The 23,483-nt window shown below is 36.9% G+C and overlaps 1 protein-coding gene across 5 annotated transcripts in view; it reads left to right on the top strand.

The window, feature by feature from the left end:
• ABCC9 (ATP binding cassette subfamily C member 9) overlaps positions 1–23,483 on the top strand; it is a 136,352-nt gene that overhangs the window by 32,168 nt on the left and 80,701 nt on the right. For all 5 annotated transcript variants that reach the window (XM_078075743.1, XM_036119208.2, XM_078075742.1 and 2 more), the window contains 5 exons: positions 267–429; positions 5,299–5,339; positions 6,223–6,365; positions 15,207–15,315; positions 19,640–19,747. In XM_078075743.1, coding sequence (XP_077931869.1) covers positions 267–429; positions 5,299–5,339; positions 6,223–6,365; positions 15,207–15,315; positions 19,640–19,747 — 564 coding nt within the window. The remainder of the gene's footprint in view (positions 1–266; positions 430–5,298; positions 5,340–6,222; positions 6,366–15,206; positions 15,316–19,639; positions 19,748–23,483) is intronic.

Here is a 23,483-nt window from a genome sequence, read left to right as displayed (position 1 = left end):
GAAGCATGAGAGTTTTTAGGTGGAAAGATATTTGAGGCCATTTCATTCAACTCTTCATTTTAGAGTTGGAGGTGGAAACACAGAGAGTTTGCCTTCTTCCCCCCTCCCCCCCTGCCCCCCACCCCCAAAGGATCTCAAAGCCACAATCAGTGGCAGGGCCAGGCAGAAATCAAGGTCTGGTCCATCCCTGTCTGTTATATATATAGTCCTGCCTCTTTGATTCACTTGGATGCAGCGTGCATTGTTTTTTTATTTTTGTTTTATAGGATTATTCTACTGAGAGACTGAAGAAAACAAATGAAATATTGAAAGGCATCAAACTTCTGAAGTTATATGCCTGGGAGCACATCTTTTGCAAAAGTGTAGAAGAAACAAGAATGAAAGAACTATCCAGTCTCAAAACCTTTGCACTTTATACATCACTCTCCAGTAAGTTGCCATTGCTCTAAGGACCACCAAAAAAACATGTGGCCTATTCACTTTAGGTTGTGATCCCTGAAACATTCTACTCATCTGAGGAAGCCCATTCATTTTCTACATATGTGCTGCCCAATAGCCATTAGCCACATGAGCCTATTTAAATTTAAATTAAAGAGCAGGGTTAGTGTAGGCTTAGAGTCAGGTAGACATAAATTTTTTTCCTTTTAAGATGTGTGCTTTTGTCATGTTACTTTGCATCTGAAATCCTTGGTTTCTTCATCTGTAAAATGGGGATGGTGATGAGCATAGTACCTGTAATTGAAACTATCACATCAATTACCACTGGGATGAATAGTGGGTTTTCAGTAAAAATTTGTTTACTTAAGTTGATCTGACTATAGTATTATTGACCTTCTTATCCCCAAAGATCCTCAAAAGTTATCTGTAGTTGTCTACCTGTCTCTCTGGGAGCTTATGATATTATATTTTCTTGAAGACAATACTTAAAATGCAATTTTGAAAATTGAGAAGAAGAAATGTCAACACTTCTGAGTGAAAGAAGTCAAGTTTCATTCACATAAAACCCTCTTTTCCAATACATTTTCAAGAACTTTTAAATATGGAGCACTTATATCTTCAATTCTAATTTTTATAAAGCAATTGTTAAAAAAATTGTTGTTTTTCCCTCAGAGTGACACTGAGTACTCTCAAGAATAATTAAGTTTATGTTAGTACAATTCTTAGAGACTTGGCCACACTACTCCCACTAACATTTGATTTGGTTCGTGTGTCAGTTTTGCTTATCTCTATTGTTCCCAAGACTGAACAAATTAAAATTCTGGAGGTTAATATATTGTTTCCTCTTGAATTCTAAACTACTTTGGTTCTTAGAGATTATAATTACTTGTTTGTTAAATAGATTTAGAGAAAATATTTGGTTTGTATAGCTCATTTATTCTAGCCCTGATGCCTGATGCATTAGAAATGAAATGGGAGGGAGGTTTATCTTCCAGTTCTGCACCACTGCTAATATGGTGTCAAAATGCTAGAAGATGGAATGATTGATATCCACTTGTTTCTGTAATAGTACTATAATCTGGTGACCCTGACAGAGGAATGTATATTTCTCTCTGCAGTGGACTGAAATACTCATGAGAAGGATGGATGCTGCCAGAAATAATGACAATAAAAATATATTGAGATACTCAGCCAATTATTGCCATAAGTGGCTTTACACATATCATCCCGTTTAATCCTCCCAACATCTCAATGATTTAGATTCTACTATTAATTCCATTTTAGATATTAAAAGATTGAGGTGGAGAGAGAGCTTAAGTAACTTGAACTTCCCTTAAATCATCCACCTACTAAATGGCAGAGGTGTGTTGTTAATCCAGTTTGTCTGTCTACAGACATGAAATTTGGGTTGGTTTTTGAAAGTCAGATACAAAAGAGGAGAGGACAGAGGAGGCCATAATAAGGGAGAAAAATGAGAAATCATGAAGGTAAAAATACAGAGTCATGTGTTTATGATAGGCAGCAGGAATTCTTGAGTCAATGGTGTAAAATTCCCAGTTGGACCACTTGTAAGATTTATGATATGGTTATGTACAGTGTTCTTAGTGATTAAGAGCTTGAACTATGGGAGTTGTGTAGAGCTGGCTATAAATCCCAGCTCTGCCCCTTTTTGGCAGTGTGACTTTGACCAAGTTACTTGTATCCTCCAAGCCCCAATTTCTTCATCTGTAACATGAGGTGATAATAATGTCTACCATGTAGGACTGTAGTAAAGATTAAAATAATGAATGATACAAATGTTGATTGGATTGTTGATTCTATTCCAGGCATGATGTCAAGTGCTTTGGACTCATTATCTCATATAAAGCACCTGGCAAATGGTTTCGTGCCCTCTAACCTCCATCCGTCAGTTTCCTCATCTAAAAATTAGTGTAATAATAATAAATCATTATCACAGGTATATTGTGAGAATCAAATGAGGCAGTGAATGTGACACTGTTCAGTAACTGTTAAAAATATTTTATAAATAAGGGCACCTGGGTGGTTCAGTCGGTTAAGTGTCTGACCCTTGATCTCAGCTCAGGTCTTAATTTCAGGGTCGTGAGTTCAAGCATTGCACTGGACTCCATGCTGGGCATGGAACCTACTTTAAAAATATATATATATTTAAAATATTATAATATATTAATATATATAAATTTTATAAATAGTATTTGTAGACCACCAGAAGAAAATAAAAAATAATGAAAGGAAAAAGTCAGCTGTATAACAGAGTGGTTACTACTGAGTCTTAGAGGGTAAGCTGACCTGAAATGATATCCTGTCTCAGCAACTTGTCAGCTCTACAGCCTTGGTTAGTATTTGGAGGAGTTTCAGTTTTCTCATCAGGAGGCTGGGAAGTATTAGGAGTGTCTTCGGGAATTAAATAAGATAATGTGTGTAAAGTGTTTAGAAAAGTACCTGAAACATAAAAGTGCTCAATCAGTGGTATCTGAAAATATTGAAAAGCAAAGTTAAACAGGACACTTACTAGTAGAACGGAAGATTCATCTCTGCTTTTATGAATCAGTGTTCTTGCCAGTTGAGATAATATCTAGGGGGAAGAGAAATTCTATTAATTTCCTAGTTTCTGTTGCTAAATGGTCTTGTGCTATTTATGGATTTAATCCATTGGTAAAAGGCAAAAAGACAGTACTGTATTTTTTTTCTCTTCACTTTGATAGTCTTATATGGAGAAGTGAAAAGAACATACAGCTTTTAAAAAAATTATTTATTTATTTATTTATTTGAGAGAGAGAGAGGGAGAGAGAGCACAAGCAGGGGGAGGGGCAGAGGGAAAGAGAAGCAGACTCCCCACTGAGCAGGGAGCCTGACGTGGGGCTCAATCCCAGGACCCCGGGATCATGACCTGAGCTGAAGGCAGACGCTTAACCGACTGAGACACCCAGGCACCCCAAGAACATACAGTTTGAGACCAGAAAGATCTGGATTTAAATCCAAGCTCTATCACTTCCTAGTTTGGAATCTTGCATGTTATCCTTCTTAAGCTGCTTCCTCATTATTGTATAGGCAGTTATGGTCATTAAATGTGAGAATGTATGTAAAGCACTCTTATCATACCTCAATGCTTGTGACATGTTAATGCAGAGCAAGGTGGTGGCGAGCAGTCTGAGAGGCCTGACTGCATTGGTTTGAATCCCAGCTGTGTGACCTGAAGCTTCTCGTTCTCATCTTTGTAATGGGATAGGAAAAGTACTTACTACATATACCTGGTGCAGATTGCTGTATAAATGGTTTTCAATCAAATAGCAGTTATTCTTGGTCTTCCTCATCAAGGGGATATTACCTATTCAAAGGAGTGGACTATGAAATGAATGATTAATAATGATGAGGGGAAAAGAAAGAAAAACACTTAAAGAACAGGGTGACAATAGCCAGAGAAAGAAGATGGAGGCAAAAACGTAGCTCCTCATCTGTGCTGTTATGAACCTCAGGGCAGTGTTTGGATTCTCAGTCTTGTACAAGAATTCAGATTTGAGGGGCGCCTGGGTGGCTCAGTCGTTAAGCGTCTGCCTTCGGCTCAGGTCATGATTCCGGGGTCCTGGGATCGAGCCCCGCATCGGGCTCCCTGCTCAGCGGGAAGCCTGCTTCTCCCTCTCCCACTCCCCCTTTTGTGTTCCTGCTCTCACTAACTCTCTCTCTCTGTCAAATAAATAAATAAATAAAAATCTTTTAAAATAAAAAAAAAAAAAAAAAAGAATTCAGATTTGATAACCGAGCCACATTTGGACCTGCAAAAGCACAATGTGGTTTTGTGTACAGTGGTCATGAGGACTGATGTTGATTTTTGGATGGATTCACTCCTGCCTGTCAAAAAAATCAGGTTCTAGCTTTCACTCTGTTACCAATTCACTTACTCTTTTACTCCTCAGTCCCTAGAATTCTATGGTTTATGAAAAATATAACTACAAATCATCAACTTGGCTTTTTAATTTTACTATGACCTCCAAATGCTAGCATTTTAGCCTAAAAAATGAGTTTTCCTTGTTTCAGCTATACATATCATGCTCACCCCAAGTGCAATATGTTCCTGAAGAGACGTTCAAACAAGCAGAGGGTTTAAGAAATGGAGTTATTTTGTTAAGCAAAAGGCCTATAATTGAAAATAAATATCACTTTTGGAAGGAGAACTTGAAGTGATGTCAAATTCTTGTTTTTATGCTGCATAATAACTCAGTTTTCATATATTTAAGTTAGCTTGGTGGACCAAGTGAAATATAGACTGGAAATAAATACTCTCAAGAAGGCACATTTGGTTGGATTCTAATTATTTGTATCATTAAAGGAATATTTCATCTGAATTTTGCAGTTTATAACAGTTCATAAAAAATAATTTTTTCATAAGAAATAGTATTTTCTGGGGCTCCTGGGTGGCTCAGTCGATTGAGCGTCTGCCTTCGGCTCCGGTCATGATCCCAGAGTCCTGGGATTGAGCCCCGCATTGGGCTCCCTGCTCAGCAGGGAGTCTGCTTCTCCCTCTACTCCTCACACCGCTCATGCTCACTCTCTCTCTCTCTCACGCTCTCTCACTCTAAAATAAATAACTAAAATCTTAAAAAAAAAAACAACCCTGTTTAAAAAAAATATTTTTGGATTCAGACTAATATGGGGGAACTCATACGACTTTAAACAAGGAAATACCAACAGAGCAATGTTGGTGGACTCCGGATAAAATGTTATTTAATGCACTCGGTCCTCTCTGTCTTTAAGGGAAGTTAAAGTAATAATAGATGATTAATTAAAGTTACTGAAAATGTTTCACAGTTCAATGAACCTAATGTATTTGATTTCTTTCCACAGTCTTCATGAACGCAGCAATTCCCATAGCAGCTGTTCTTGCTGTAAGAAACTTTCTCTTGCTTTTAGAAATGGAACTAAGTCAGTGTTTAGAAATGATTTATGAGCAAGAATATGTGGGTGGTAATATATATTACTTCACTTCTGCCAGTTTTCTCTTGCAGTCCCCATTTTAATAGTCCTAATCCAGGGTTTCTCCACGGTGACACTATAGACTTTTTGGCCCAGATAATTCTGTGTTGGTAGGGCCTTTTCTCTGCATGAGGATGTGAAGCAGCCTCCCTGGCTTCTACCTATTAGATGTCGCTAGCACTCCCCAGACATCGCCAAGTGTGCCCTGGGGAGCAAAATGAGTAGTAGTTGAGAACTAACTGTTGTAATCTTCATGACCTGGTTCCCAGACATTCTTACATCAATATAGTGTTAGATCAACAACCAGAAAAGTACATTACATTTCAAACTAAAATGACAAACTAGGATTACATTTAGAAACATAAATAAGTCTGCATCGAACACTAATGTTGGCAAATTTAGTAAAGATCCACAATAGGGACCCTAAAACAATGGAACATCTTTTTCTCTTAGAAAATTTAGTATTGGTTAGAAAGAACCTGATTGGTTGTTAAGAACTCTGGGTTCACTTCACAGTTATCCCCCTACTCAGTAATTTGACAGAAGTCCATTTCCTAATCTGTAAATAGAATCTGCTCTGCCCTTCTCACAAGTTCACTACTAGGATGGTATGTAAACCATTAAGGACTATCAATAAGAAGTCTTTTTGTTAGGGAGTAATTTGGGTGAAGTAATTGTTTTCAGAGTTGGGATGGACATAATGGCATAGCGAAATAGGTTAGGTTTGTAAAATTGAATGTAAGCATTTGTGAAATTTTCTCCAGCTTGCTCTAAAGAACTTTTCTCTTTGTGCAGACATTCGTGACCCATGCGTATGCTAGTGGGAACAATCTAAAACCTGCAGAGGCCTTTGCTTCCCTGTCTCTCTTTCATATCCTGGTCACCCCGCTGTTCCTGCTCTCCACAGTGGTCAGATTTGCAGTCAAAGCCATCATAAGGTATGCCCTGGAATGTCTGGAATTCTTTGCTTGATTATAGAAATAATATATGCTGGTGGTAGTCAATTTGAAAAAGTATAAAAGAGAACATTCAAATCACTGCCCAAGATAACCATTGTTAAAATTTTAATATGCTACTTTTCAGTCTTTTACAATTATTTTTAAATGAAAATAACTATTATTCTGAAATAAAAATTTTGAGTTTATGTAGCTTTTGACTCCTTATTTCACTTTTTGTTTATATTTTTTCCCCTCATTAAGATCAGGATGTTTATTGGTTATGCAATAGTCCATAGTTTTGAAGTACTGTAAGTTAATTTAATGATTCCCTCCTTATTGGGCACTTAGAGTTTTTCTACTTTCTACCCAACATAAATAACATTGATATAAACATCCTTTTATATCTTTAAACTTTTCTCTGATTATTTTCTTAAAACAGATTTCTGGAAGTAGGGATACTAGTTCTAACAGTATCCACATTTTAAAAATTTTATTAAGTTTTTTATTTTAACTCAATTATAGTTAACATACAGTGTTATATTAGTTTCAGGTATAAAATACAATGATCCAACAATTCCATATATTACTCAGTGCTAATCAAGATAAGTGTACTCTTAACTTCTTTCACCTATCTCATCTATCCCCCCCACCCATCTCCCCTCAGGTAACTATCAGTTTGTTTTCTAGAGTTGAGTGTTTCTTGGTTTGTCTCTTATTTCCCCATTTGTTCGTTTGTTTTGTTTCTTAATTTCCACATGTGAGCGAAATTATATGGTATTTCTCTTTCTGTGACTGATTTATTTCACTTAGCATTATACTCTCTAGCTCCAACCATGTTGTTGCAGATGGCAAGATTTCATTCTTTTCTATGGCTGAGTAATATTCTAGTGTGTGTGTGTGTGTGTGTGTGTGTGTGTGTGTGTGTGTATCTTTATCTTCTTTATCGATTCATCTGTTGATGGATACTTGGGTTGTTTCCATCATTTGGCTATTATAAATAATGCTGCAATAAACATAGGGGCACATATATCTTTTCGAATTAGTGTTTTTGCATTCTTTGGGTAAATACCCAGTAGTGGGATTACTGGACTGTAGGGTAGTTCTATTTTTAATTTTTTGAGGAACCTCCATACTGTCTTCCACAATGGCTGCACCAGTTTGCATTTCTACCAACAGTGTATGAAGATTCCTTTTTCTCCACATCCTGGCCAACACTTGTTGTTTCTTGTGTTTTTGATCTTAGCCATTCTGACAGGTATAAGGTGATATCGCATGGTAGTTTTGATTCACATTTCCTTGATGATTAGTGATGTTGAGCATCTTTTCATGTGTCTGTTTGGCCATCTGTAGGTTTTCTGTGGTGAAATGTCTATTCATGTCTTCTGCCCATTTCTTAACTAGATTATTTGGGGTTTCTTTGGTGTTCAATTGTATGAATGGTACGCACATTTTTAAGGTTCTTTTTTTTTTTCTCCTGGGATTACCTCTTTTTTTTTTAAATTTTATTATGTTATGTTAATCACCATACATTACATCATTAGTTTTTGATGTAGTGTTCCATGATTCATTTTTAAGGTTCTTAATGAATATTGCTATGTTGCTTTTAAAGAGTGGTAGGTCAAAAATTGTACACATTTAAAAAAATTTTTTAAAGATTTTATTTATTTATTTGAGAGAGGGAGAGGGAGAGAGAATCTGAAACAGACTCTGCACTGAGTGCAGAGCCCTATGTGGGGCTTGATCCCATGACTGCAAGATCACGACATGAGCTGAAACCAAGAGTCGGACACTTAATGACTGAGCCACCCAGTCTCCCCCATTTTTAATATTTTTTAAATGAAAATGGCCATAATATTTTCCAGTAAAGCTGTTCAGTTTATCTTTGCAGTTATAGTGATGGGCAATGTTCCCATCAACACATATTTACTGTTTTAATTTTAATTTAACCGGGAAAAAATTTAAGTAAGGGTCATGGCTTCTGCCAATGGAAAGACTTTGCAAAACCCCTCCACATTTTGCTCATTTTAAATATGCTTCTCTCGTTTTTTTAACCAGTGTATACTTTGTCTCAGACTTATAGTTTCCTGCAATGCACAACAATAAAAGTAGATGTGATATGATAATGACCATTTTCCCACCACTTTTCTTGTGTTATATAAATAAGTATGCTACCAAACTTTATTACACTATATTATATAATGCTGCATGTGCCACAGTCTACTGTGTCTGATGCTCTATTATGAACAGAGAAGTCTTCAAGTAGTATTTCGCTTATGTTATAAGATCTCATAAACTTCATAAAAACCCAGCATGTTTCATAAGCAGTCATTATCACAGCTGGCCTTTGAAAGAAATGTCAAGATGTTACAATACTAAGGAAAACTGGAAAACAGAGGCCTTAAATACATGAAGCCTGGTGTTGCCACTGATAGCAAGGTTGAATATTTTTTTGTAAGGGCTTTTGTTTTTTTTAATTAATTAATTAATTTTTCTTGTAAGGTCTTTTAAAATGAGATAGTTTTCCCCATGGCTATGTATTATGAAGAAAACTAGTATTTGACATCTAAAATTCCAGAATCTTCAGTTTTGGACAATTATTTATACTGGTTTAACAATGGCTCAGTCCCAAACAACGGGAAGATGCATGTGCATTATCTTAACTATAAACGGGAGTTCTGATTGGTTATAATAGTATCACAAAATGATTTTAGTCCTGTTCTGTAGGTTATGTCACGGGTAACCAATTCTGGAGCTGTCAGAGTTTAAGGGTCAGACTCTCTGGCCTCGTCTGCCTCCTTTGCTTTTCTTCCTGTTCTGCCTCTAGAAACAGTTGTACAGAACACGGACTGATTTTCGTAGCGCCACTTCCAAATTAGGCAGTGCTCTGGAAGGGAAGCTACTTCAAACAATAAAATTGATGAATGGCCAAAGTCTGCTATTTTGGTCCTTAGTTTCATTTTCTCCATTTCATAGCTGTCCCTCTCATGGTTTCATTTTTAATTGGAATTTGACTTTGTATCTCAAGTGGGGATAAAAAACATTTAGTTGATGACTTATAACAAATAACTTCTCTGAAATCAGGGGGTTACCAAGCATCAAAAGGACTTAAAGAATTTATGTGAAAAAGAAAAAAAACAGAAAAAAAGAAAAACCACCAAAAAACCTAGGCGTGCCCTCCCACTCCATAGTATACAATCCTGCTGCAATAAATGCTGGTGAAGTTGAGAGTGGATAATATTCACTGTATATTTCTGCATAGCACTCTTTTTTGTTTACATTCCAGGGAAAGGCATTTGCCAGTTTGATAAAGACCAGTCTGTTTTCAGGGCTCAGCTCCCGATTTCCTAAGCCATAGGCTGAATAGAATCAGCTTATAAAGACTTGCTTCTCTAAAATGAGTCTCAGTGGTTGATTTGTGGGTCCTACAGAGATGACTGGTCAACAGAGGAGCCAAGCCTTTTCCCCACCGTGTGCTGGTTCTAGGAACCCAAATGAGCTTTTTCCCAGTATTGACTGGGTTTGGCATTTTCTTCTGTGCCTGGGAACCCATGGCAGGTCTTTGATGCCAGTTGGCCCACAACAAGCTGAGCAGCCTGTTTATAATCGGAGACTTTGGTGAGCTGATTTTGAAACCTCTTCTTCAGGACCGTGGAAGTCATAAGTTCTTTGCTTCAGAGATTTGGTGGGCTAGAAGAGGGTGCAACATACTCCCAAACTTGCGTTACACGTGCCTGTAAGAGACTTACAAACTTCTCTAATGTAGGAAAATTCCATGCTATGTAAAATTATTTCCTACATGAAAATTCTATACTTTCTTTTAAAAATGTTTAGTTTGTTAGCCAAAATGGTCTTCATGGTGCTCAATGGACAGGACCCCAGGTATACATAATAAAAGGGAAGAAAGAGGCAGATATGATTCAGGTTATCTCCTTACAACCGTACATTCCACACCGTTTGAGTTTTCTGGACATTTTATGATATCGTATTCCAGTCTACATTTGCAAAAACGGAGTCACGAAATGAGGAGAAGTAGGAAAAGTCACTATTATCTAAAATATTAAAATACAGAGTAAGAGTGATTTTCCAAGATGCTTGCCTCATTTTTCCACTTTGCTTTATTTGTAAGGAAATAATATATGTGTTTTTGCTTTTCTGGAGGAGGATATAAGTTGATATGTTCTATTCTTATACAAATAATTTCAGTGAAGTTTTCTGGTATTTGATGTATAATGCAATATCTATGTCCAAAGATGTTATTTGCCAAGAGTAAAATGTGTAAAACCAATCCTTTGCTCTGTTGGAAAATAACTTTTTATCCTTTCTCTTATATACCTCCCAAAGGAATGTATGCTTGGCTAGTCCAGGACAGTTACCTTTGATCAAATAAATTGTTATTGATATTTATCATAGAGCATGAGTACTTCAACCTCTGGTCCCTGTTTACAAAATGTTATAGTTCTTACAAGAAAAGCACATAATTGCCAGCAACAGAGTCACTTATTCCCAATTAACATAATAGCGCCTGTCCAAGGTGCTCAAGCTTTATCTAAACACCCAAAGTGAAACTTGAAAAGTGAAAAAATAACATGTGTAGCTAAAACCTTAAAGACTGGTATGAATTATCCAAACACACGAGAAATTAGTAAAACACTGACCAAAAAGATGGTGGAGGCAGGCTAGGAAATTGGTTGGTATCAAATACATCTGCTGTCAAATCCTAGTACGGCCTTACAGTACTCATTGTTCAACCTCCAGCATGTCATTTTGTGTCTCTATAGCTCAGCTTCCTCACTTATTAAATGAGCACAATAATAGCTCCTGCTTATGGTGATTGAAACAATTAAATGAGATAGTATATGAACAGGGCCTGGCACATTGCCTAAGTATTTTAGATACTTTACCAATTTCCATTTTACTAATTTACTCCCATTTTATTAATCTCCATTCTGTGCTTCAGAGAGATATCTTCTGTGGGTCTACATTTACTTGTTAATACTTTGGGTACATTACAAAGTATTAAGAATTGCAAAGATGAAAGGTAGAACGAAATCCACAGGGAACCTGCAGTCTAGTTGGAGAGACCAGGAGGGGAAACTAAGTACAATATGGTGTGTTAAGTTATTTACAGAGCTCTACACAGAATACCATGGGCCCATATATGAGGGTCACTGAAGTTCATCGAGTGAGAAGGCGGCAGTTTGGTCAGTGAAGATTTAAAAGAGTTAGTGGCTCCTTCATAAGATCTTAAAGAATAGGTAGGACTTGGTCAGTTGAAGAAAAAGGGAAACCATTTTCAAATGGAGAGAGCAATGTATTCACGGGGGAAAGGGTGAGTAAGTAGGTGAGAGATCTTGGTACATTTAGGGGACTAAACATAGTTCAGTGTAATTGGTGACAGGTTCTGATGTGGAAAGTGGAAGGGGATGAAGCTGGAGAGTAAAATCCTGAGCAGCCTGGAAATGATGCTAAGGATGCAGAAGGCAAAGGGGTGCCATTTGTTATTTTAAGGAGAGGAATGCTGCATAAACAGATTTGGATTTTTAATATATAACCCTGGCAGTATGGTGGAAATTACTTCACCCTTGGTCAGGATTCATGCATTTTCCATAATTGCTCTGCCTCAGTGATTTCTGAAAGGACCTCATATGAATTGGAAATGCTTTTTGTATTACCCATTTATTCATTCACCAGACATTTCTTGAGAAATTACTATGTTGTATTTTTGACATTGGCTAGATTCTGAAGATGAAAATCTTTGCTCTTAAGGAGTTCACAGTGTAACGGGAGAGATAGTAACAAAAAATGACAAAATAGCACTGCCAGGGACCCTCAGCCTAGAATGATGAGAGCAGGGGAAGGGAAAGGAAGAGGAGGTTCAGGGAAGTATTCATCTTGGGGTCCTCCAATAGTCCTTGTAATTGGAGTTCCAAAGTGGGATGTTATAGAGAGGAAAAAAGTTCTCTCTATGCCCCAGTTATGCTCAGAGACCATTGCTTCCTGATGTTTAGCAAGAATGGGGCTCATTAATTCCATAAAAGCTTCAGTAAGATTTGTGTGTGTATTAGAAAAGTGAAATGGAGAATTGAATCAACTGACTTTATTTAAATGTCTGAATCATTGGTTTATTCCTTCTTTGACTTATTCAGCAAACATTCATTGAGTAATATGTGCCAGGAGCAGCTAGATATAGAGTTAGAAAGGCAAAAGAGCCTGACCACTGGACTTCCCTTTGTGTGCAAAGACATAGTATGAGATTGTTTAAAAGGTATTCCTTAGAATGACAAAGCTGTGTTCCTTAAAATCCACTCTTCAAAATATAAGAACAGAATGACAACTAAAATCTATAAAGGTAAAGAAGATCTTTCACTACTACTTTTGAGGTAGATCTTAGACATTCCTATTCCAAGAAAAACAATTCTAACTCTGTATGGTAACAATGTTAGCTAGACTTATTGTGCTGATCAGATTGCAATATATACAAATACTGAATCATTATGTTGTACACCTGAAACTAATATATGTCAATTATACCTCAATTTGGAGCACTGGGTGTTATACGCAAACAATGAATCATGGAACACTACATCAAAAACTAATGATGTAATGTATGGTGATTAACATAACATAATAAAATAAAATTTAAAAAAGTAAAGAATGAATACCTGTCATTTAAGATAAATAAATGGCCATTTCATAAGGCATTTCTAATGTTGGCTTTCCAGTCTATATGGTCAGTATTTGCTGACAAAGACTCAAAGAAAGTACACAAACTGAAGCTTTTCTTTCTTTCTTTCTTTCTTTTTTTTTGAGGAGTCTAAAATTCTTTTTTAAATAGCAGTAAAACATACATAACATAAAATTTGCCATTTAAGCCATTTTATGTGTATAGTTCAGTCACATTAAGTACATGCACATTGCTGTGCAACCATGCAACCATCACCACAACCCATTCTGGAACCTCTTCATCTCCTCAAATTAGAATCTATATTCATTAAACAATAACAATTGCCTGTCCTACCAGCCCCTGGAAACCACCACTGACTTTCAGTCTCTATGAATTTGACTCTTCTAGATACCTCATGTAGGTAGACTCATATGCTATTTGCTGGGGTGGGGGGGGGGTTGTGCCTGGTTTATTTACTTAGCATAATGTCTTCAAGGTTCATCCATGTTATAACTCTATTATATTGTATCAAGAATTGCAGAACCCTGGTGCAGGTGCTGTTGAAAACAGTATGGTGGTTTCTCAAAAAATTCAACGTAGAATTAGTATTTGATGCAGCTGTTCCACTTCTGGATATATCCCTCCCCAAAAATTCAAAGCGGCAGGAACTTGGATAGATATTTGTACACCCAGGCTCATAGCAGCATTATTCACAGTAGCCAAAAAGTGGAAACAACCCAAATGTCCATCAGTGGATGAATAAATAAATAAATAAAATGTAGTATATATATATGAAGTATTATTCAACCAAAATTCTTCTTAAACAATTATCTTTTTTAGTTCTCTGTAAATGCAGTTTGGAAGCTAATAGAGTGCCGGAATTTATTCACCTTTCTGTTTCCAATAAAAAGAAGCAGTTTCTATGGCATGCGAGGCCACCAGGCTTAAAGATAATAGGCAAGAGACTGAGTTACTACTTTTCTTCATTTTATTAGTCTGTCAAACACATATGCACACACACAAAAAGCTTTGCAGACCTTTTTGGAGGCACTTAACTGGACTACAAGTTCAAATGAAAAAAAAAAATATAAAGAAATTTTTTGTTTCAAATCTTTATTTTCCAGTTTCCTACCACAGGCAATATATCCCCTGTGGTTGATGCTGCATGAGCCAATCTAGTTTGTTCACCTTCAGCATCCTAGGATGCTAAAAGGAGCATTTCTTTTGCAACTTCCTTTAGCATATTATTCTATTTATAGGAGGATGTTTTCAAATCATGTTGTTGTTTCCTTGGTTTTCTCTTTTTGCTCTTGATTCTATAATTGGTTTGAAAAAGTTAGAATAGGAGGGGTAGGTGGGCCAAGGAGTCTTGTGCCCTGCCCAAGGAGACCATAATAAAGGATGTTTGCAAACCACTCTTCTAGAGCCAGGCTTCTCAAACGGTAATGTGTTTATGAAGCATTTCTGGATCTTGTGAAAAGAGTATTTTGACTTAGTAGGTTTTGGGTGGGGCCTGAGAGTCTCTGGTAAGCTCCAGGTGATGCTGATGCTGTTGGTCCTTTGTCAACACCGAACAGCAACTCTGTAGAGGCCCGTCTTCTTGCCAGGTTCAGAAAATATGTGTAGTGTATAGTGCTTAAGCAAGAGAGCAGAATGGTCATGGGCCCCAGAGCTGTGTGTTATATGCTAAATGCTTTTAAGCAGGCTATGTAGCTTCTCTATAACTTATTTCCCCTCATTTGTAAAATTAGAATAATGGGTACTTCCCTCATTGGCATTATTATTTTTAACCACTCTGTTTCAAATTCCTTTGAATTTGACAAGAGACATAATTGGAAAAAAACTCTACTGTCTTTGACAAGAGACATAATTGGAAAAAAAAAAAGTGCAAAAAAATCTGGCTGCATTCAAGGGGTGACAAATTGTTCCTGGTTTTCCTGAGACGATTCTAGTTTTAGCACTGAAAGTCCCAGGTCCTGGGAGTCCATCATTCTTGGGCAATTTAGTTAGGATGCTTGTTCCTCGGAGCTGAATTCCCAGTTGGTCTTGAGAAATGACTCTCAGAGGTGGCTTGCTCAACATGATAATGAGTGAGGGAAATGCTTGTTTATTTTGGTAGAACTTCATTGTTGGTGGTTTTATTTTTAACTCCTTTTTTGTTTGGTTGGTTTTTGCAGTGTTCAAAAGCTGAATGAGTTTCTCTTGAGTGATGAGATTGGTGAGGATAGCTGGCGAACTGGTGAAGGTTCTCTTCCTTTTGAGTCCTGTAAGAAACACACTGGAGTGGTAAGTGTTTTTTCTTATTATTGAAGCTGTGAATAGGTAACAGTCCCAAGATTTGATGATTGTAAATGAGTGCAATTAGAAGAAATTGTAAGCTCCACTTTTAACCTATATAAAAAATTGCCACCTGCTTCTACAAAAACTTCAATAGTCTAAAATTCATAAACAGTTGTATAAGGTTTGTCATTAGAAATCATCAAAGAATTATTCCAAGAGGGACAGCACATGTTCAATTGAAAAAAAAGTTAAAAGGTTGTCTGCCCCAAACTTTATACGAAAATAATGCTAAATAAGCTTAACAACTCCCACACCATATTCTTTTAATACCTCTTAGCTGTATTATACTTTTTAGTTTAAAAAGTGCTTTTGATGCATTATATCTTTTGATTCACTTAATATAACATTATATCACCTTATTTTTATCTTCCAACTGAATATATTGAGTCTGTGTATTTTGTGGCTTAAATAAAGTCATAAACTTAGTAAGCAGCAGAGCCAGAATTAAAACCTGAGTCTTATAACTCCTGTTCCAGTTTATTCATCCATTACCCAAATATTTACTCAATATCTACATACATCCTGGAAACATGTTCAATATTATTTTGTCATGTATTACATGTAATATGACATGGACCATATATTTGCCTGTGTTTCTAGACTTATTGGCTACCCTGTACTTCAGGGATATAGCTATGAACAAGGCAAACAAGCTCCTCTTTGTCACAGTTAGCTGTTTTAATGCAGGAGTCAGATGATAAACAAGTTTAAAAAAGTGAGATAATTTCCTTTGGGAAGAAAATAAAATAGGGGTACGAGAGAGTGACTGGGATACTGGAAGCTGGGTGATCATTTCCCAGAAAGTCCCCCTCTGAAGAGCTGGCATTTGGGCTGAGACCTGAATGAAGAGTACATACCTGTTCAGCAAAGATTGGGGGAAGAAAGCATTTCAAGCAGAGAACCAGGAGATGCAAAGACCCTGAGGTGGGAATGAATTTGGTGTGCTCAAGGAACAGAGAAACACTTTGGTTGAAGCCTGGTGAAGAATGGAGAGATAAGACAAGGTAAGAACAAGGATTGAGGGTCTGGATTGTATTGACATGCAATAGGAAACCATAGGAGGGTTTTAAAGTAGGGCAAATAGAATTTTGATTATCTATCTATCTATCCGTGAAGCTTGAACTTGGGACCCTGAGATCAAGACCTGAGCTGAGATCAAGAGTTGGATGTTTAACGACTGAGCCACCCAGGCTCCCCAATTTTGGTTATATTTTAAAAGATCACTTTGACTACTGGGCTGAGTAATCAGTGGGAACAAGAGTAGAACAGATAGATCAGTAAGAAGATTATTACAATAACATAGGCAAGAAATGACGATGGTTAGAATTAGTTTTTGTGACAGTTGCAGTGGACATTATGAGAAAGTGATCTAATTCAGTGTACTTTTTTTTTGGTTGAGTTGATAAAGACTTGCTGATAGACTGGATAGGGAGACTAAGATGTGAGTGGACTGGTGTTGAGGTAGAATCAAGAGGTATATTTGCACATGACAATTTTGAGATATTCATTGACGTCTAAGAAGAGAAGTCAGCATTGGAGATGTAAGTTTAAGAGTCATTAGCCATTAGATATTTAAATTAATGAGACTGGATCACATCACTTTTTTGAAAGGTGTGTCTGAAAAATTCTGAAAGAAGTCTTTAAAATTAATATGTACGTTTCATAACAATAAAATAGAAAGATACTGTTCTAAAGTGGGTCATGTTATAATTAATATTAGTTATTTGTGTTAATATCAGACAAAAATATGAATATATTTACTATTTTCATAACCAAACAAAATTACACATGCAATCTTCTGACTGGAATTAATTGAGGCTTGGAAAGTCTTTTTACCAGGAAGTCAATCTATATTAAATTTTTCTCTATATCATGTCTAAAACTGCTAAAAATAGCTGAGATGAGCACTCAGCTATATTTAGATTTGCTGTTTTCTTCTGCTTTTCTGGAGTTTTACTTTACTTTTTGTTGTTTTATTGAGCCAGTGCGATTTTGGCTGAGAAGGAGATACCACCCATGCATGTATACACTGGAGTAACCATGCCTCAAAGTGCTAGTTTGCTATTGTGTGGACATGGACACAAAGACAAGAATACATTATAGAGTGTCTATACTTTGAGGCAGCAGGAAGGTCAAGTACTTGATTAGAACCAGTGTTGTCATCCTTTGGATTATAAGAGATTACCAAAGAATTTATGAGGTCATCTTTCAGAGATGTGGGGATGAGCAGAGTGGATGACCTCAAGAATGAGGATGTAGGAGGTCAAGTTTGTGGAGTTAGGGAAATCTGAAGAACCTTTTGTATGAGATGAGGGGTAGAAGAAAAATTGAACTGAGAAAAGGTTTTTGGAAGGAAAAAAGAATCCTCTTCGAATGTATTCAATATCTTCAGGGTTATTGAAACCAGACTGGACTTCTGATGTCTTTCAGGGTCATTCATCACTGCTGATGGGCCAAACCACAAACGACAAACTTTTTAAAATGGAATGAAAAAAGCTGTGTGTTTGAAAATAACACTAATGGAAACTTCTTCTTGAGAGCTTAAGATGCTATGTATTCTGTAAAAGCTTAGAGTTAAGTGGTTTTGGCTGTAGAATCTCCATGGAGAATTAGTGACATTCTAGAGCCAAAGTCTCTTCAAATTACATCTGTGGAACTCCGACTCAAATCTCTGTCAACACATCTCCTTCTCCCACCCTCTTCTTAATTTTGTGAAGAACATGACGTCATTCCTTCTAGACCTCTGGGGCAATAGTACTATAGAATTAAAGACTCTAGAAGACAGAGGATTTATGTAAAGACATAGACCCGTCTTGTGAGGAAGATACACTTAGCTTGAGGGATACCGACTTTCTACATCTCATGCAACATACTTCCAGGGTCATCTGTGACATTGTGAAAAGAAAAACAGAACTAAAATTTCAGGAACACTCTCTCTATTTTTTTTTTTAAGTTAAAATGCATTCAATATTTTCTATGCAACAGAACCACTGCTAGTTCTACTCAGTACCTTTTTAATCTGTGTATTTATTTGCACGTAGCCTAGCAATGTACTATTTGATAATTTGATGTTCTGTTGATATAACAATTGAATTTGGAAAAGCAATATCTTGTTTGGATTAAATTACTGATTATTTGAGTACATTTCTAATTCCCATAGTAGAATTCAGTGGATTTTTCAAAAAGCTAAGCCTGCAATTCCAGGCCAAAAGAAAAAAAAAAGTTTCACAGTTCTAGAATACTTTGCTTTTATAGGTAATTTAACAATTTTAAAGTATATTATTACTTAGCCTTCATAAAATCTATAAGGTGTTTAAGTAAGACAGATAATTATTTTTGTTGAAACACTTGTTCACTAGATTCCTTGCACAAATTTCGAGATTATGAATTTTTCTATATTAGAGGTTTACAGAGCTGAATTTTCTACCTTCTCTTTAGTCATCTGTCTCTACTGCATGACATTGAAGTCAAATTTAGAGAATAACAAATTTCTATTTCTATGACCTAACTTAAGTTCCTTTTAAGTATGAGAAAACTGTCAAACTTCAGCTAACATCCTCTTTATAATGGATGCTTTAGTCCTTTGACCAGGAACAATGCTATAACATTTGAGAAAGACTAGATCATTCTATTATACTTACATCAGCATTATATGTTTATATACTTATGTAATAATATATATACATATTTGGACCAAAGAAAATCTGATATCCTTATGCTTTTTCTCACTCCACAGTGGATCCTTGGGTGATGTGTAACCCAATCTGAGTTCGGTGAATGTGTGAGATTCACAATCCTCATGATTCAAAGGGTGATCAAAATGTACTGTTGGAACATTTACAAGCTCAATGGCTTCCCAAGTAGATTCTAGTTTAATCTGAGTTAGTCTGCTTGTCTTTTGACATACGTGCTGTTTTTTACTGCCTGGGTATATTTATCGGGAGAGCTATAGGAGGCATATCCAAAACCTAGTTTGGGGCTCTGCACTTTCAATTCCATCTGTTGCAAGTACCACATCTTTGTATTTTCATTTTTCTTAAAAGGCTCGTGAATTAGGTTGAAAAATGATAACTTAAGGCTTTTTGTTATTATTTGCTTTTTTTTTTTTTTGGAGAAGCCATCGAAAGAATTAAAATATCACATTCACTTTGCTTCTTTCTTTTTCTTGGAATTTCAAGTGGAGAAGTAACAATATGAGTTAATGTTCAGTAAAACGTCTTTTTTTTTTTCATAAAGCTTCAACTTGTGTTTTTTTCCATTTGGAATGCAGCAGCCGAAAACTATAAACAGGAAGCAGCCTGGAAGATATCACCTGGACAGCTGTGAGCAATCCACCCAGCGTCTACGTCCTGTAGAGACCGAGGATATTGCAATAAAGGTTGTTTTATTTCCCAGATTCTTGCATGGCTAGAAACATTTATGTTACTCTTTTATGGTGACGTTCTGTAAAAGTGTCCTAAATCGGGTCTTTTAAGTCTCTTTACTGTGATCACCGATCCTCATAACATTTTCAGAAGTGTTCTGATGAGTTTCATCGCCAGCTCTGCTTTGCCTCCTGACCACATTTCTTGCTCCAGCAGTTCTGTTTTAGTAATGGGAACATGAACCTTTCTTCGGAATCTGCGTTAGAAGCTAGTCTCCAACGTACTTCCTTTCATACTCTTACATTCCTCTACCTAGTAAATTGATTTATAGAGAACACCAATATTATAAATCCAGGTTTTAAGGAAATAAATTAGATAGTAGTTGTCTTCAACCAGGAGAGGCTTAGGCCAGTGTTGCATGCATTCCCTCCCGCCCCCCCGGCCCCCCACCCCGTGGGCCCCCCCCCACCCGCCTGGTTCCCAGTAGTGCCTTTGATCCAATTTCATTTCAAACAGCCTTTTGTACTTTCCCAGCAAGTGTTCTTAGGTGGAACAGGCCACCAGGGGATAACAAGACAAGGACTGATCGTGGGTCCAAAGAGGGGTCAGTGGTGTGCAGGAACAGATGCCCCAGCAGTCAAGGGCTTTTGGACATCAGTGCAGCCAGAGGCCTGGAAATTAGCCCTTTTAGAAAACTGTGTCAACTGCTGGGCTAACCAACTCCCTGTGCTGCCCAGGCCAGTCAGAGAGTGAGGGAGCCTCCGCGCGGAGTATCATAGAGCCGAGGGCTACATTTAGATCTTCTCTCTCTCTGTATCGCCTGACACAATACTTGTCCCACAGTAGGCACTTAGCAGTTGGAGCAAATGTGTGGCTGGATGGAATGAGTGAATGTTAGTTCAAACTCTGCCATCGATTTGATGTGTGACTTTTGGGCAAATTACTTTGCCTCTCTGAGCTGTGGTTTGCCCATCTTGTGGTGGGGATGCCATTTTAGCATTCTTGTTTTGAGGATAAAATATGTCACGTGAATTTTAAAGAGCTTTAGTGATTTTTAAAAAAAATTTTGTAAAGATTTTATTTATTTATTTGTCAGAGAGAGAAAGAGAGCATAAGCAGGGGGAGCCGCAAGCAGGGGGAGAGGGAGAAGCAGGCTCCCTGTGGAGCAAGGAGCTTGACGTAGGACTCGATCCGATCCTTAAACCCTGGGATCTGACCTGAGTAGATGGCAGACGCTTAACTGACTGAGCCACCCAGGCGCCCCAGGAGCTTTAGTGATTCTTAATCTTGGCTGTACATTAGAACCTCCCAGAAAGCTTTAAGTGTGTGTGTGTGTGTGTGTGTGTTTATGAATATGACTCAGGCATCATTGAAAACAATAGTTCTAGTAGTTCCCTAACAATTATAATGTGTAGATAGGGTATGAAGTACTAGGCTATGACAAAGTCTGGAATGAGAGAGTAGGAAGGGCCTTCTGTGCTTCTTACTTCCAATTATGCCCACATAACAAGTAATATATGCATGACTACAGAAACAGGATCAGTTTTTTTTTAATTGACATTTTCTATTCAATATAGTGAGAGTCTAAAAATACATCTTTTCCATGTGACTTACTAAATTTGTTTTTATTTTGAATGTAAAAAAAAGAGGCTATCATTTGTTTTTCTAAAGTGACCTTTCATGCACCAAAAAAAACCACGCAAAAAAAAGCAAAAAACAAAAAACTCGAAAAACTGCTTAGCAATGGGCACTGCAGTTTCAGGCCCACCATCAAGCCTTTAAGTTTTTATTCATGGTGGAAATTCTCAAGTTGGTAATAACTCATTTGTCTTTTTGAAATCTTTTTTTTATTGTGAAATAGAACATGCCTCCAGAAAAGTACATAAAATATATATGTACCATTAAATGAAAAAGTGAACCCCTATGCAACCAGCAAGTAAAGAACATCACCGGTTCCCTCTGAAGGTCCTCCCAATGCACACATTTGCTGTTCCCTCTCCCATCTCTCCAAGAAACAATTGCCACCCTGACTTTTATCATCATCATTTCCTTGGCTACCCCTGCTATGCATGCCTCCCTAAAAACATATTTTAGTTGTTTTAAGTTTAAACGTGTGCTTGTGTGTGCATGTGTTTTGTTTCTTTTGCTTATTATGTATGTCTAGTTAATCCGGATCGTCATGTGAAGACGTACTTCATTCATTCTCATTACTGTGTAACATTTCAATGTATGAATGTGCCAAAATTTATTTGTCTGTTCTACTTTTGATGGGCTTTTGGCTATTTTTCCATTTGGGGCTATTGTGAACAATTGCCAAGTCACGGGGTCTGTGCATCCTCAACTTTCCCAGATAATGGAAAATTGTTTCCCCAAGTGGTTTTGCCAATTTACACTTTCACCAATGGGGGCTGAGAGTTCTGGTTGCCCCGCGTCTTCACCAGTGCTTCCAATATTTTGCCAAAGTGTGTATTATGAGAAGGTGCCATTGTATCTTGTGCTTTTTATTTACTTTTATTTACTTTTCTGATTTCTACTGAGGTTGAGCATCTTTTCACGTATACATTGGCCAGGTGGATTTTGATTTCCTCTTTTGTGACTTGCCAGCTTATTTGTTCCCTCCACCTTTAAAAAATTCTGGGTACTACTTCTTTATACTTTATACTTTAGCTGTTTTGGCAGTTATATGTTACAGAACTCTTCTTCCATTTAGAGCTTGGCTTTATCGTATCAGAAGTTGTTAATTTTAGTGTAGTCTGGTTTATATAACTTTTCCTTATGGCTGATGCTTTGGGGCTTTTTGTCTCATTTAAGAAAACTTTCCCTGCCAGAGGTCATGAAGATGATTTATATTAGCTTCTAAAATCTTTGAAGCTACACCTTTCACTTTTAATTCTTGAATCAACTTCAGATCCATCTTTGTGTTTGGTATGAAGTAGGGATGTGATGTAGAAGGGAAATCAGTAACAAACAATTTTGGTTGAAATTTAGCAGTAGTAAATTTAGTGGCAGTAATTTTACTACATTTAGTAGTGAGTCTGTAAGCTCTGATTTAATTTTTTATATGACATCCGGTTGTTCCAGTTCCTCATATTGGTCACTGTCCCCACTGACATTCAGTGTAGTCTCATACACACTTCAAGGATCTTTATATGTCTAGACTGATTGCTGGCCTCTATTATTTTTTTTCATTGGTTTCTCTCACCCAGATTCCACTGTTATGATCATTATAACTTTCTAATAAACATTGACATATTTTAGGACAAGTTCTTATATGTTATTGTTTTTCTTCTGAAATATCTTAGCTATTCTTGTCCCCTTTTTGGGAAAGAGGCTTAGTGTGCTTCAGGGCTTACAGCTTGTCCTTTTCTTTATACTTGGACTTGGTATTTCCTTACTCCTTGTTTTAATGAACTTCTTTACAAACTACAGTTTATTCAGCATTTTTCCTTATTTTTGCTTATTTTCAGTAGGAGGAAATGGACGATGGTCTGTGTAATGTCCTGCCTTTAAATTCTTAAAAAACTATTTAATTGAAGTAAAATTCACATAGCATAAAATTAACTGTTTTAAAGCGAACAATTCAGTGGCATTTAGTACATTCACGATATTGTGCAACCACCACCTCTCTCCCATTGCAAAATATTTTTATCACCCCAAATGGAAATCCCATACCCATTAAGCAGTCACCCCCCATTTACCCCTATTTCTTGCCGCTGGCAACCACCAATCTGCTTTCTGTCTTTACAGATT

The sequence above is a fragment of the Halichoerus grypus genome, chromosome 6 (assembly GCF_964656455.1).
Source record: "Halichoerus grypus chromosome 6, mHalGry1.hap1.1, whole genome shotgun sequence".
NCBI lineage: Eukaryota > Metazoa > Chordata > Mammalia > Carnivora > Phocidae > Halichoerus > Halichoerus grypus.
This window is presented reverse-complemented; position numbering and strand designations above follow the sequence as displayed.